Genomic DNA, 16,771 nt, shown 5'->3' with positions numbered 1-16,771 from the left:
CGCATAACAGCTAATGGCTTTGGTTTCTGCTTCAGCTTGTGACAGCCTTTTACCACTGCCCAGCTTTGAAGGGGATTTAATGGCTAAAGGGAGTCCCCTCTCTGTACGTATATGGTTGGCCAGCTCAGTGGCTTTGAGAGGGCTCAGTAAAGTGTGGATTTGTAAAAGTGAATTATCCTCATAATAATAATTCACCCCCTCTGAAAATCAGTTCCTCAGAAAAGTAAGTATTTATTGAGGGACACACAATTTCACTGGTCCCTAAACAAATTAATTATTTAAATGTCTTTATGCTCCATGAACTCCGGGTCAAACAGTTCTGTGTATGTATTTCCTGTTGATAAGATGATGCTCTTGCATTGATAATTGATGAACATGACTTTTTAAACAATGCTCTCCTCTGTCCTTGATTCCTCAGAGCTTGTTGAGGGATGGTAAGAGGGAGAGCACAGTCAGCACACTCTACCTGTCTCCCTCCAACATTGAGTCAGGTCAGCAGATCACCTGTCGAGCTTCAAACAAAGCAGCCCCCAACGGCAAAGATGCTACTGTCACAATCAACATTCAGCGTAAGTAAAAAATCACCCAAACATCAAATACATTTTTTGAAAAGTCTGCAGATTAATAATTTATAATGTACCTTATTATGATAAGAGGATAATATGGCTACTCTCATGCACCATAAGAAATCAGTGTCAGTCTACAGTATAACCTGCAGGGGAGTGGGGGACAGCACAGGAACACAATGGCACAGATTCTCACAGTTACAGATGTTATGTTTTTAACAGTGTGTATATTTAAATAAAAAAGGTGTGCTTTGTTCCTGCCTTTTTCTATTTCACTCTCTAACATCATCCAAACACAGAAAATAAGGTGCCTCCATGAATGATTAAATTGGTGATATAGTTGGATGACAAAAATTATTAACGTATGGATTTGAAATATTCCTTACATTCCTTACAGCTTCTTCACTGTTAAGTATGACTGATAAAGCAGAAAATGTTCAGACATGCATTTCTTTTGACAGATCTATTCGTCTTCCATATGCATTTGTTTTCTGTTTCAGTTTTGCTATCCAAAAGAATGGAGCATATCGAGTATAGCTTTGTCGGACTGAGATGCGTAAGCTAATTGATTATTGTAAAAATGGCCCAAAACCATTTGTCATAAAAAACAATGCCAGCACCATTTTCCCCTTCACTTGAGTCCCTGGAACGTTCCTATCTTCAGGAAACAGCCAATCCAATCTGCCTCGACTGCAAAGTGAGAGTTGTTTGGATTAATGACACTGCCGTTAGTGTTTTACACCAGGCTGAATCATTCCTAGTGCAGTGTTAGAGCCAAGTGCTTAAACCTGGACTCTGTGGTCCATTTAAAATGTGCATACTGTACAGCTGTGAGGTTAGGGTGTGCACTGTGTGAGATGTTTAAACACAAAAAAGCAATTCAGCAAACTTTGTAAGAGCACCGCTGTTTGTCGGTCGGGGGTAGGAGAGGAAGGTGACAGGTGTTGGATGAATAAGTGATTATGGCGCTGTATAGGTGGAAAGGCTTCGGAGACTCCTGGATGTCTTTGAAAGCACAGCAATTCACCACTGGGAGTAGCCAATGGTAACCACTGGCTGTTACCATTTATGGGAGGCAGCTGCTGCTGTCTCAGAGAACCACTGTGCAGCCAACACGGTGCATTATGCCGTGACAGGCAAACACAAAGGGTTAGTCAGAATCTGCGTCTCAATCAGGGTTTTTATTGCAGTTTACAGCCAGTTTACAGCTTATGGTCAGCTCTGTGCGCTATGGTTGTTGTACACAAACCGAGCAGCCAACAGTTTGCAGGGATGCGGTAGAGATGCATGGCCAAAAGAGAAGGAGAAACAAAGCTACTTTTAAACATTATTAAAGACTTCATATATATTCATATATTCAGATATCAACAGGTTTTTGGATATGAGCCAACCTTTTCAAGAAGTTGGTTGAAGGAATGAAAGGCTGTGTTTGCCATCGGTGGAAAACCTTTATTATTTATATGATTATTCATGTAATATTCACTTTCATTAGCCATGTAAACAGCTTATTCTGAATAAAACCCGGAATATTGTGTGTATGTAAATGTAGTCATTGTTGTATGGACTGGCTTAGGTTAAACCCTATGTGAAACATGAACAAATAATTTACATACAGAGAATGAATGCCAAAGAACTTTCTTTTATTATCTACTACTAATACTAAAAACACATCAATAAACTACTAAGTCGATTTTTTTCAGGGCTAAATGAGATGGGATCAGATCGTTTTTGCAGCATTTTAGGCATCGGAGGTGTGTATCGGTATCAGAACCATTCTGGTCTGTGGCTGGGTTAGCTCAGATAGTAGAGCTGTCGCACATGTGTAGAGCTTTGCTCCTCAACTTTGATTCAATGTCTTTTGTATCCCTGTACGGTGTCCTTGAGTGCCGAGAAAGGCGCCTTTAAATAAAATGTATTATTATATTATTATTATTATGAAAATAAACGCCTAAAAATGCCCCAAAAAATTATAAAAAAAAAAAAAGAACAACTCTGGTCTGGGGCTCTGGTTCCGAGGCAGGACGACCCCTGGTCATCCGGGTTTCAACTGGGGATCAGCATAGTCTTTATTACAGCTCCCACCAGCTTCTAATGTGATCTTGACTTTGATATTTGTGCTACAGACCAAACATGCTGGACAAACTCAAAGAAGAAGCTCCTGCACTGTTGGCACAAACACCACTGATATTTTTCATCTTGAGTATAAAACCTGAAGCTCCACGAGGTGTTGCAGTAGTGTGTATATGTACAGTATTAAAAGCAGAGGAGAAGTCCATACATGAAATCCTGTGATGAGTCCAGCTGTCTGGTCACAGTGTCCAAAATAGTCAGAGTTGCATCCTCCACTCCACGTTTGCCTTATAAGCAAACTGAAGTGGGTCAAGTCTTCCTGTCGCCATGGAGAGGTGGTCACCTACAACTCTTTCAATGCATTTGCACAGTACAAATATTAGGGCAACTGGCCATAAATCCTTGCTTCCTTGCCATGTGTCTTGTTTGGGATTAGGATGATGGTGGATTCTTTTTACTGCTGAGGAACACAGCTTAATTCCAGAAGGCTCTGAAAGAGCTTGGTGAAGACCCCACTTAGCTGGGTGGAGCAGTCTTTAAGCACTCTGCCCATAAACCAGTCAGGGCCAGGGGCTTTGTGTGGGTTCACTCGGCTTAGGACAGAGGCCACTAGTTTCTTATCTATGATGAGAGCCTGGTGGACTGGACTGGTTCTGGGGAGACTCCAGTTGGCTGGTTGTGCTGCTCAGCAAAGGGGGCGGGGTCTTGGCAGGTTTGGGGGTTCTCCCCGTCATTGTGTTCAACCCCTGTCATGCCTCCTTAGCATTTCCAGATGTGAGGTTTTGTTCCACTCTGTCCTTGGAGTGGATTTTGGCCATCTTAGCCTTCCTTCTGATCTCTCTTACCCTGAGGGTGTCACCTTCTATAAAAGCCTTTTTTTTTTTAGAACCAGGCATATATTCATGTCCCACTGTTTATTGTCTGGATGTAGTATTACATGTTTAGTAGGAATTACAATGTCCTCACAGAATGAGATGTAGGAGGTTACTACATTGGTCAGTAAATTAAAATCATTCCCACAATCGTTAATAAACAAGTCCTAATCAGTCAATTTGTTCAATCAATGTTTCAGAAGTTTCTTCATTCCAAACATTAATTGTTTTTTAATTGGTACTCCCCTTTTAAGTTGTGACCGGTACTTTGGCAGCAACAGGAAAATGTTGTTGTCAGAACGACCAATAGGTCAGTTTCAGTTTTATTGTTACGCTGGGCTAAAACATTCTGTACCAATCTCTCTTCTGAAAACACATTTAAATTATATCAATCTTTCAATCTATGTCCTGAGTAAGACAACAACTGACTTTCCCAAATAGTCATAGTATTCCTTTAAGTACATACAGTAAACATAGCACAGCTCTACATTAAGTCAGAGCTACTGAGTACCACACTTAATACATATGTATGGCAGATATGTGTTATGTAAATTAAATCTGAAATGTATCACAATTAATCCTGAGTGAAATGGCGAGAATCAGGTCTGACAATAAAAAAAGTTGTTATTTTGCAGGGGGCCTTTAATTTCCTGTGGTTCATTTGCTTACAATGAGGTGTAGGAACCAAGAGGCAGACTCTGTCCCTGGGTAATTGCAAAAAAGGAAAAGCTTGAAAGGTAATTGCACGAAGAAAAAAGGTGTGCGCTAAATAATGCATTTTCCTTTGATAATTAAAAGCCACATGCAGAAGTGGTGTGTCCACAAAGGTCCCCATGGGCACCAAAAAGACACACATTCTAAAAATGCTAATGCACTGCTGTGAAACACCGCCAAAGTAGAGCCACACTCAAGTATAAAGAGTGTGGTAGGTGGATGCAATTTTTGGCATAGATTGTTACGCACATGCCCAGTATCTGACATGTTCTGCAGTATGAGTTTACAGGTGTGTTAGTGTGGACGGAGATTAATTCTGAAACGGCACTCGTGAGGACAGAGATCGTTTTGTTATAGAATGCCTTTTTTTTTTTTTTTTTCCAATCTGTTTATTAGATTTTCTGACAATAATGACAAAACAAAAAACAGTGCAAAGGTGGTCCAAGCAGAGTATCATGCATATGTTACAACAAAGAGTACTATTAAGACAGTACAAGCACTTAGAAATAAGACAGGGAAATAAATAAATAAATCAGGAAAAAAATAAAAATAAAAATTAAAAATAAATTAAAAAAACTGTGGGCCAGTCTGTTGCTCCTCATATCATTTCAGTAGGTACATCACTCAGGGATATTTGGAAAATGCACGTCTCGGATGTATTGAAAGAAGGGGTCCCATATTTTATTAAATTTTCTCAGTGAGCCCCTTAGTATACACCTAATTCTTTCCAATTTGACAAACCCAAGGACTTCCCTCAACCAACGGGTATGTGAAGGTGGTGCCGGAGATTTCCACTGTAATAAGATCAAGCGCCTGGCGAGTAGGGTGACAAAAGCTACGAGGCCTTTTTCTGAGGTAGAGAGTGACAGCATAGGTGGAGTTAGGCCAAATAATGCTACCATAGCATTTGGATCAATTGCTTTCCCGATGACCTTGGACAATGAATTAAAGATTTCTATCCAGTAAGCTTTTAGAGTGGGGCAAGACCAAAACATGTGGACATGGTTTGCAGGAGCATGCCGACATCTATCACAAGTTGGGTCGATATCATTATAAATTTTGGAAAGCCTAACTTTGGTAAAGTGGGCACGGTGTATAATTTTGAACTGAATCAAACCATGTTTTGCACAGATAGATGACTTGTGTACATTATCAAGAGCATTGTTCCAGTGTTTTTCTGTTTTTTTTCCCCCTCCTTCCTCCCCCACCAAACCCTTCCTTATTTTAAAAAAAACAACCAAAAAATATAAAATAAAAAAAAAAAATAATTAATCCCCCCCCCCCTGCGGGCGTTGGTTTAAGGAGAGAGTCCACTGGCGAGTCAGATGGTAAATTAGGAAATTGAGGGAATCGGTTCCTGACAAAGCTGCGAATCTGTAAATACCTGAAGAAATGTTGTTTCGAGAGGGAAAATTTCTCCGTTAACTGCTGAAATGATGCAAAAGTGTTATTAATGTATAGATCTTTAAATGTCTTAATACCTAGATTGAACCAGGCATTAAATGCACCATCTGCTAAGGAAGGGGGGAAAGTATGGTTCGCAATTATTGGGGCGGCTGTAGAAAATGTTTGCAGACCAAAATACCTTCTGAACTGATTCCAAATTCTCAAGGACAATTTAACAATTGCATTCTTGGTGTAGGGACCAGTAGGGCTCTTAATAGGAGAGTGAGCTAATGCTGAAAGTGACACTGGCTCACAGGAAGCAGCTTCCATCTTAAGTCAGACGGGTGGGGAGCTGTGTAAGCTAAAATGTAACCAAAATTGTATTATTCTAATATTGGCTGCCCAATAATAAAATCCAAAATTTGGTAGTGCCATTCCACCCAGTGCCCTCGGCCTCTGCAAAAACTGCTTCCGTATCCTTGGCGTCTTCCCACCCCAAATGAAACCTAGAATCATGGCATCAATTTTACAGGTAAATGGGAGAAAAATGGGTAAGCACTGAAATAGATATAAAAATTTAGGGAGGATGTTCATTTTTACAGAGTTAATTCGGGCAGCCAAAGACAGATTTAACACTGACCATCTGTCAAAATCTTTTTGCACGCCGGTTAGAAGTGGGTCAAAGTTAACTTTATAAAGATCCTTGAATTTAGCAGTCACCTGAACTCCTAGGTAGGTAAAACTATGTTTTGCAGTTTTAAATGGCAAGGTATGAAGTGGGTATTCATGTGCCGCCCTATTCAAGGGAAATAACTCGCTTTTATTTAGATTTAATTTATAGCCAGAAATGACACCGAATGAGTTAAGGACAGAGAGAATCACAGGGACAGAGACCGAGAGGTTGGAGACATAAAGAAGAAGATCGTCGGCATAAAGAGAGACTCTTTGTTCCACTCCGTTTCTGACAATACCTGTGATGCGGGGGTCACTCCGAAGCGCAATGGAGAGGGGCTCAATAGCTAAGGCAAAGAGTAGGGGGCTCAACGGACACCCCTGACGGGGGGCGTTGAAGGGGAAAATATTCGGATTGGGTGTTATTCGTCCTCACTGAAGCTAGGGGGGATGAATATAATAGCTTCACCCACGAGATGAAGCCACCGCCAAAGCCAAATTTCTCCAACGTATAGAAAAGATATCCCCACTCCACGCGATCGAAGGCCTTTTCCGCATCCAAGGAAATCACAACCTCCGGAACAGAGGTCGTGGGGGAGTGGTAGATTGTGTTGAAAAGTCGCCTCAGGTTAAAAAAAGAGTGCCTATTCCAAATGAATCCAGTCTGGTCGGGGAAGATAACTGTTGGCAACACAACTTCCAAGCGTAGGGCAAGCATTTTGGATAACAATTTGAAATCTACATTTAACAAGCTAATTGGCCGGTAAGAGGAACAAGAGAGGGGATCTTTATTCTTTTTTAGAATAAGGGAGATAGAAGCTTGATTAAGCGTTGGGGGTAAACTAAGAGATTGAAATGACTCATTATACATATCTATCAAAACAGGGGCTAATTTATGTTGAAATTTCTTGTAAAACTCTATCGGGTACCCGTCTGGGCCTGGGCATTTGCCACCCTGCATAGCTGTAATGGCAGCAGCGAGCTCCATATTACTCATCGGGCTCTCCAACCGTTGGGCCATGTCCGGATGGACTAAAGGGACTTGAAGCGACTCAAAAAAGGTGGAGAAATCGTGTGTATCAGCATTGGATTCAGATGTATAAAGAGAAACGTAATAATCTTTGAATTCATCATTGATTGTTTTATTATCGATTGTAGTGCCAGAAGGTGTCCGAATTTGGGAGATTTGGGTGGGAGGATGCAGTTTGCCGTAATTGATGTGCCAATAACTTGCCAGCTTTGTCTCCCTGTTCATAATAATTACTTTTGTTTTTAAGAATAAATACCCCGAAGGTGCTTTTTTGTTTTTTTTTTATTTTTTTACCCCCCCTATACACATCTGGAGTCGGTGAGATGGAATATAGGTTATCCAGCTGAGCAATATGCCTCGTTAAGTTGATCATTTTTCCCTCCTTTGTTTATTCTCATGATTTACATAGGAGATTATCTGCCCTCTAATGTACGCCTTTAATGTCTCCCAGAGCAACGATGCTGAGATGTCAGGGGTCTTATTTATACTTAAAAACATATCAATTTGGGCAGAAATCATCCCCACAAAGTTATCATCTGAAAGCAATCGTGTATTGAAACGCCAGGGGTACGCGAATGCGCGGGACCTCCAAAGTGAACATTCCAAAGTGAATATCACGGTGACGGGACGTGGTCAGAATGACAATAGGCTCATATGAACATGAGCTCACTGAGGGGAGAATTCTGTTATCTACCAAAAAATAGTCTATACGACTAAATGAGTGGTGTACGGGAGAGAAAAAGGAATACACTTTGCAAGTAGGATTGAAAAAACGCCAAGGATCCGACATTGCGAACTCATTCATAAAAGTTCTGACTGTCCTAGCAGACCTAGAAGGGGTAGCAGCCTTCGTGGAGGAGCGGTCTAATTCTGGGCTAAGCCAACAGTTAAAATCGCCACCTAGTAGGAGGAAGCGCGAGGACATGTCAGGAAGGCTGGAGAAAAGCTGCTTAAAGAAATCAGCATTATCCCAATTAGGGGCATAAATATTCACTAATAAGACTGGGGAATCATACATTCTGCCAATGACAATAAGATACCTTCCATTCGGATCAGAGATTACATCAGAGCATATAAACGGAACAGATTTATGCATAAGATCGCAACTCCTCTAGACTTACTATGGAACGAAGAGTAATAACCATGTCCAATCCACCTGCACTTTATCCTTGAGTGAAAAGATGGTTTAAGATGTGTTTCTTGGAGATAGATTACCTGGGCTCCCAAATGTTGTAGATGACTCATGACCTTGCCACGCTTTACTGGAGAATTAAGACCCTTGCAGTTCCAACTAATGAATTTCAGTGCATTTCCAACAATGTTTGGAGCTAGCCCGGACTGGGCCATTTAGAGCACATGAAAGAGTGTAAAAATATCAAGGTATTAGTGACAGCGGCAGGCAGACCGACCACACAGCAAAAAAGGGGATTATACAGACCAACAACAAAACCTACAGAAAAATCAACCTATAAATCACACACCATAAGTTAACAAAACCCAGATCCCACTCCCCCCCCTGCACAAGCATCTCCCCAAATGAGATGCGTGCCAAAAACTCTCTGAACACAAAAACTCCTAAACGCTCCATGGTAGCCCTAGTAAACTCAATGCTACCTGAGAAAAATGTGACATGAAAATTGAAAATAGTACTCAGAACAATCAACCTGGGAAGTGTAGCCCCCCGTCAGAGTAAACAGTCCTGAATTCCGTCATGGGCGACTCACACCAAAGCAGTGGCTATTTACAGTTTTTATTAATAAAGTCAGTAGCCATTGTAGGATCCTCAACCTGTGTGAAGTCCCGTCTGGCATGGTGACTCTCAGAATCGCCGGGAAGAGAAGGCCGAACCTGACCTCTGGGAAGGAGCGAAGGCTGCGTTTAGCAGCGCCGAATGCAGCCCGCTTCTTAGCGATGGAGTCTGTGTAATCCGGGAAAATGGAAATCCTCTTGCCTCGGTAGAGAAGAGAGGTTTCCCCAGCTCGCTTAAATATCAGACTCCGCACATGAAAGAAATGAACTCTAGCAATAATGGCTCGCGGTGGTTTCCCTTCGCCTGGCTTCTCCCGTCCCGATCGGTGTGCACGGTCAAGCAGCGGCTTCTCCGTCAGTTTAAGCACGTCCTGGAGGAGCTGGGTGACGAAGTCGGTGGTATGGGGTCCTTCCACTCGCTCTGGCACACCAATGATGCAAATGTTATTTCTCCTGGATCTACCTTCTAGATCCTCCTGCTTCTCCTCCAAACGTTTCACCTTCGAGGTCAGCGTGCCGACTGCAGCCTCCAGATCGCTTATATTAGCACCGTGGTCGGTAGCTGTCCGCTCCAACTCATTCACAGCCACTTCATGAGCTTCTCCACCGGAAGGTTCCGAAGAGGTAATTTGGCTTTTAAATTCTTGCCTCACTGAAGATATTTCGGAGCGCAGGCTTGTCGACAGCGTCAATTTTCTTCCGAAGATGTCACTCCTGAGGGAATCCATCATGGCCTGTAGGAGTGTAGCATCAAGGGGGTTAGCAACGTTAGCTTCCTCCATTGTCGGTGTAGCAGAGTGCGGTGTTTTGCGGCCTGCCCTCGCGGAGTCTTGCTTTGGCTTGGACATAGCGGGCATTCGGTCAAAAATCAAAATGAGACCGCTAGGAAGATTCCCAAGTTAGTTCAAAATTGTTTCGGACGGATTTTGCGAAAAAAAGTACAATAAAAAGTGTATTTAAGTCACATTATCTCAGAGCTGTAAGGGGACACGTCTACTGCCTTGCGTGCTCCATAGCGCCCCCATAGAATGCCTTTTTAAGATGAAAAGGTAGTAGTGTGGATGTAACCTGAAGCTACCAGGAGGTGTAGCATGCCCCTTCTGACCCATATCTATGAAGCTGACAACTAATAATGCCCATTCAATGGAGTGAGAACATTAGACATGGGTGGGAGAGATGCCTCAGTAAAGGCCTTCACTTCTACCTCAAAAGCACTTTAGTGTAACAGAGTTAAAAATGTAGTGTATTGTTATATATGATTTTCGCCAAAAATGAACAGCCTTATTTAATAGTTGTGAATGGAGCCACCTTTGGCCGTATGGTGTACTACAGATCTGCTGCGTGTAGTCTCACGTTACTTCCCTCCCCGATCAGAGAAGCTGTATACTTTTGATCGGGTAGGTTCAATGTACAAAGTACTTCACCCAGTATATCAGTTTTCTAAAAGTAAATTGATGTTTAGGTTGATAACTTCAGTGTATCTAATGTGTTATATTATTCCCATGCACTGTAACGATCGTACTGCACTTTCCATGATTTGACAGAAAGTTTGTTAATGTTCTTTTGACCGTGAGTTTCTGTGTACTGGGGCCAACGTGGCTAACGTGGCTAGCCGTAAACTCCGCTAGTCACGTCCATACATTAGAAGCAATATTACTCCGTGTCTATCATGTGTGTATGTTTAATCTCAGTATAGTTTCGGTATATGTATGAGACAACAGTGTATGTTAAGCAAGTATTCCCGAACGTTAATTAGTTGTAGTTCCATGTGTGTTAACAGTCTGTCTAGCGTGCCTTGCTTGCTAGTGTGGCGACACGAGAGCTGACAGAACAGAGGAGGTGGTATTCTAGATGAAGCCCACCTCAAAAACACCGACAACGCCACCCTGGGAATTTCACCCAGGGAATGATATCACTTACTAATGAATGATTTTACTTCCAATTGCAAGATTATTGATATATTTAAGGTCACACAGGTCAGTATACAAAAAGGCGCCAAAGACGAGGTTCAACTTTCAACAGAATACATTTTTATTCTTTTATAAACTCAATAAAGTTAAAAGCAATCAATTTAAAACACATTCTTACCAAAAAGGGGGGAAATAATGGTGCTGAGGCTTACCAGTGGCGGAGAAGGGGGTACGAGGGCAGTAAGGGGGATCCCAGGGAAAGTCACCCGTGAACACACAAAAACACAACAGTGAACACAGCAAATGAAAACGGACACACACACACACACACACACACACACTCACACACACACACACTCCACAAAAGGAATATCAAAAATCAATATAAAAAGGTTATAAAGAAACAAATTGAAAGAAATGTAACACAATATAGATACCATATAAAGGCCCGAACCACTAGTGGCTCCAGGAGGCCGTACAAAACAAGAATTCCAAAGAAAAGACTTTGCAATAAACTCAAAAGAAACAAAACAAAACACTAATTATAATTAGCACAATAACATAACCGAAGAAACTCAAGCTTTTAGAGAAAACTTACTAAAGAAAAAAAAAAATAATGACTACAACTTTTAACTAAATTGAAAAATAGAAAGAAAATAAAGAAAGAAACAACTAAATCAACCAAATTAATGGTAGGAGCCAAACCCCTCAGCTACATTCACTCATGTAAAACAGGTGGCTCAGACATTGGCCCAGTAGCCGTGAAGGCAACACAGGCGTGCAGCAATGGTTACGATACTCAGGATTTTTAAAGGACAGCAGCAGTCTCGGCAAAAGCCTTCTTAGGCAAAACAGCAGCCAGTAGTAGAAGTGCTAAGCAGCTAACAGGGTTCTCCGGCAGCTTCAGCCCGGTTCCTAGCGTTTACAGAAAATAATAATTAACACCAAATAAGTTTAACGAATAAATCCGACCTCATTTAGCCCACATAAACTAAAACTCTGCTTGAACGGTATGTTCAAGCAGAGTTTTAGTAGACCCAGAGGGAGGCAGCTCCGAGCATGCAAACCGCAGCAGCTATCAGTGTTACTCGCTTTTCAACCCGCCAACCGAAGATCTACAAGCGTTCGGTATACAATAAATAACGGCAACAAAATAACAGTGAAAATGAGTGTGGAGGCAGCCAACCTATCCTACCTGTAGCACAGCAAAACACCTCACGGAGTGAGCGACCCGGAAGTGTAGAGGACTTCCGTCACCAACGAGCAAGAGAGGGCGGAAGGAGGACAACTAGCTGCTTTTATACAGGGCCCTGAGGCAGTGATTGGTCAAAAGAGTTAGGAGTAGTTAGGAGTTCAACTCATACTGCTACACTAGCAAGCACTGATAGTGTACAATGGGATATTGACGTAGTACATGTAGCCTATGTAACGCAATGCATTCTTTATATTTTGCTTGTGCAGATGCTGTAAATGTGTACACCAAAGTCTGAAGACAATGTTCTGATTTATTTTCCAAAGGTATGTGGCTCCATAATGTAATTAGGTTTTAATGAAGTGCTGTAACTTTATGCACTTAGGCTGCAGTTATGCCATTCTATATGAGAAGTTTAAAAGTTATGATTCAGATGATGGTTTTGTATGCATTTTCTATTGCTGAAAGAGTGATTGGCAGAGAAGCTGTATACTTTTGATCGGATGCTGTAATTGTGTACACCAAAGTCTGAAGACAATGTTCTGATTTATTTTCCAAAGGAAAAATAAAGGAAGAAGAAAAATTCAACAATTCGCCTCTGTTCCCCTGATGCTTGACCATTGTTACATTAGCACTTTGAAAGTCACTGAGTGGTAATGTTTAATGCCTACTGTAGTACTGCACCTTTCATTACTTTTATACAGAGTGGCAGCCTGGACTCAAATCAAGTCAACTTTATTGTGAATTCTGCAATATGTGCCAGATATACAGAGCAATCAAACATACGTTTCTCTCCGACCCATGGGGCAGTACAGGCACAACAAGTATAAAGCTTCCTGACAGCCTGGTAAATTAAGCTGTTTGCCAGTCTGGTGGAACAGGCTCGGAGGAGCACAGCTGGCGGGGAGAGGAGCGGGCCGACAAAGCTCGGGGGACGTATATCTGCAATAAATAGACAGTGAGTAAGTGAAAAGAGAAAAAAAACAGAATATAGAATTCTAAATCTAGAAAGTTTAATTCATAAGTTCTCAGGGCCATCCAATCCCTGTACATCCAAAGCAAGAGCTGTGTCCGGGTTCTCGGCAGTAAGTCGTACTCGTTTCAGGTGGGTGTTGGCCTCTGCCAGGGCTGCGCTCTGTTACCAATCCTGTTTGTGATTCAAGGACAGGATATCAAGGCATAGCCGTGGTGGTGGAGGGGTTGCAGTTCGGTGGGCTGAGAATCTCATCGCTGCTATTTGCAGATGATGTGGTCCTGATGGCATCGTTGGCCCGTGACCTTCAGCACTCACTGGATCGGTTCGCAGCTGAGTATGAAGCAGCTGGGATGAGGATCAGCATCTCTAAATCTGAGGCCATGGTTCTCAGCAGGAAACCGATGGAGTGCCTACCAATGGAATGAGTCCTTATCCCAAGTAAAGGACTTCAAGTACCTTGGGGTCTTGTTCCCGAGTGAGGGGACAATGGAGTAGGAGATTGGCAGGAGACTTGGAGCAGCGGGTGCGGTATTACATTCAATTTATCAAACCGTTGTGACAAAAAGAGAGCTGAGCCAGAAGGCAAAGCTCTCGATATACTGGTCAATTTTTGTTCCTACCCTCACATGGTCATGAAGGCTGGGTCATGAACAAAAGAAAGAGATCCGGTAAGTGGATAAGTGGATGAAGATGGATGGATGGATGGATGGATCATAAGTAAATTAAATAAACAAATAAGCAATTACAAAATATGGTATTTTAAAAGAAATACATTAATGTCTAATTAAATATGTGTGCTGGGTAGAGGAGGACTCAGGTGTGGATACAGAGCACGGAAGAGTAACAAGTAACAGGATTTATTTAAAGCACATATAACCATGGCAAAGGCTGGGTGTGTGGGCTGAGCAGGAGACAGGCAGGGGGAAGATGGTGAAGTCCAGGTATCCAGTGGAGAGTAGAAGGTCCAGGTAGGAAAAAACGGATCCAGACTGACACGATGATCTTTAAAGAAAACAGAACACCAGGGGTTTGACTGGACACAAGCAAGAACTAGCTGCAACTGGAGACTAGATGACACGAAGTACGTTGTACTGAAGTACAATACCTATACAGCAATAATCTAGCGTTGAGTCTCTGGAAGCCTGGAGTCTTTAAGCCACAGGTAATGAGGAGATTGTGTGCAGCTGAGTCTAATCACCAGAATCTCCACCACACACAACACAGACAAAAGCGAAAAACCCAGAGCCACAGCACTGGCTGTGACACTATAGGTGCTTCTCACTTCCCTTAAATTGCAAAAGTTGCAAACTGTGTATAAAATGCAGCTTTAGCTTAATTTACACAAAACACCTTGATGACAGCCATGCTCCGCCCTCAACCTTTAGCCATCTAACCATCGGGAGCCAGGTCTTTTTGAATCAGTGAGTACATTATCATACTCTCTTATTTACCACTCAGCTACAGGGGCGTAGTACCAGACCCTGGGCCCTATCATTTGACATGATATGTATCTACCAATGAGCTACCAAGCCTGACACTGATTAGCCTATTATTGCTAATTATAGACATTATAGGCTATTAATTTAAAATTAAACATGTTTTAAATTACGCTATTACAATGGTGTGTTGTATGCAAACAGTATTGTTATTGTAGTTTCTTTATTTAGCCTTTACCTCAGATTACATGCATAACCAAATTATCATTTTAAAGTGTATGCTCTGCTCTTTCAATGGGTTGTCTCAGTCCGTTTTTAACGGTCGCGGAGATATTCAAGCAGTTTAGCACCATGGATTTGGTTTTCTAGTTTGTGCTCACCTCTCTTTGAAAAGAAGACAGTTACTAATTGTTTCCCCTCATTTTGTTTTCTCTCCTCCTCCTGTCTTTACTTTCGTTTTTGGTAGCATGATTTGGCTTTCTTTGAGAAAGACATTTCTACAGCAGAAGTTTGCGCTCCACCAGACACTCAACTGAACTAGCTAACAAAACAAAATGCGTTTCCTTAGATAGTCTTTTTTGTATACAAAATGTATTCAGTCAGTCAACTAAGTTATTCAGCCAATACACTAACTTTTATTTAAATTTTAAATTGAAATAGGAAATGAAAATATCCGGGTAAAATAAAATATCTTCCAGACTTTTCAAGGGCCCTCTCTCCCCTTGGGCCCTGGTATTCAGTATTGGTTTCACCCCAGTCCGACACCCCTGCTCAGCTAAGTGAGAGTATTAGGGGCTGGTATGCAGGGTTCAACATTAACTTTTTGTCCACCAGCCAAATGGTTAGTGAATGTTCAAATTTTACTTTTTTTTGGCTGGTGAGTCAAGCAAATCTACCATTCTACCAATGTTGAACCCTACTGGTATGTACTGTACATGTGTTGAAGGGGAGTGCAAGGATGGTTGGTGGGCTGGTCTGGGTCTCAAAAGTCCAGGGCTGATTTTTTACCCCAGTCCAGCCCTGATGTAGTGTGGATTACCAAAGTGGCCTGTGTTTAATAGATGCCAATCCTGCTCATTCATCCTTCACTGAATTCTGCTATCGGTTCGGTGTTTGCCTAAAATCCTCAAAGTTTGTGCTGCATCTCAAGCTAATTTCTTTTGAAACGGTAGATTCACTGATGGTAATGGTGCCCTTCCAACATGGGGACATCCGTTTCCTCCTGGGTGGGTGAAGCCTGTGTGGTGGCTCTTCTCCAGGCTGCTCTCATTGACAACCAGCATAGCTCCATCATGCAGGGCATGCTGCTGTGCTAAAGGGAAAGAAAACAGCCCAATAGTAATTACAGCTCTGAAGATAGAGTCCACATTAATACATTGTGTTAAACACATTGTAACTATTTACAATGTGTAACCACAGCCACTGATGACTTCAAAATTATGAATGCTTTGTCTGTCATAATTTCCCCCTTCTCTCAGACCTGCCAATCGTCAACCTGAGCGTGGAGCCACAGCCTGTTCTGGAGGGGACTCTGGTCAGATTTCACTGTGCCGCCAAAGCCAACCCACCTGTTATCTACTACAGGTGAGTTTCACACACATATACACACACACACACACACACACACTAGGTGGCCATTAATAAGTTCTATAATATGGGTTCAACTAAAATAGAGACTCAACAAAATATAAGAATACCTCAAATGCTTAAAGAGTTAAACCGTATTTCCATAGGCGGGAAGGTGAGCATGAATAGTTGTCTGTGTCCCTGTGTCAGCCCTGTGACCTGTCCAGGGTGTACTCCACCTCTTCACCCTCTAAAAGGATAAGCAGGTGTAGCATAATAGTAGCCATTATTAGCAACTCATAATTAATAAAAACTCAAAAATGCATAACAAAACCTAACAACTTCAAAATTTGCATCATAAACACATACATTTGTACAATGGATGAAGGAGAGTGATGGCACTTACCAGGCAATAAGTTTATCTTAAAAGACAGCATTTTAATTTATTTTTATTTGGGGAAATGACCCACATGGGAAACTGTATTCATTAATTAATCAATCAATCATTTGAGTCTCATAATCTCAGCGTTGCTACAGGTGTTATTTTTCCTTGGTGAACAGTGACCTATGATTTTGATGATGAAATAACAGGCTAAGTAAAAACACTCAGTACAACAATAAACAATGAATGA

The 16,771-nt window shown here is 41.8% G+C and overlaps 1 protein-coding gene across 2 annotated transcripts in view; it reads left to right on the top strand.

Moving 5' to 3' along the window:
- LOC120575647 (kin of IRRE-like protein 3) overlaps window positions 1-16,771 on the top strand; it is a 363,304-nt gene that overhangs the window by 249,602 nt on the left and 96,931 nt on the right. For both annotated transcript variants that reach the window (XM_039826472.1, XM_039826471.1), the window contains exons 5-6: window positions 419-569; window positions 16,052-16,157. In XM_039826472.1, coding sequence (XP_039682406.1) covers window positions 419-569; window positions 16,052-16,157 — 257 coding nt within the window. The remainder of the gene's footprint in view (window positions 1-418; window positions 570-16,051; window positions 16,158-16,771) is intronic.

This window comes from Perca fluviatilis, chromosome 16 (assembly GCF_010015445.1).
Source record: "Perca fluviatilis chromosome 16, GENO_Pfluv_1.0, whole genome shotgun sequence".
NCBI lineage: Eukaryota > Metazoa > Chordata > Actinopteri > Perciformes > Percidae > Perca > Perca fluviatilis.
This window is presented reverse-complemented; position numbering and strand designations above follow the sequence as displayed.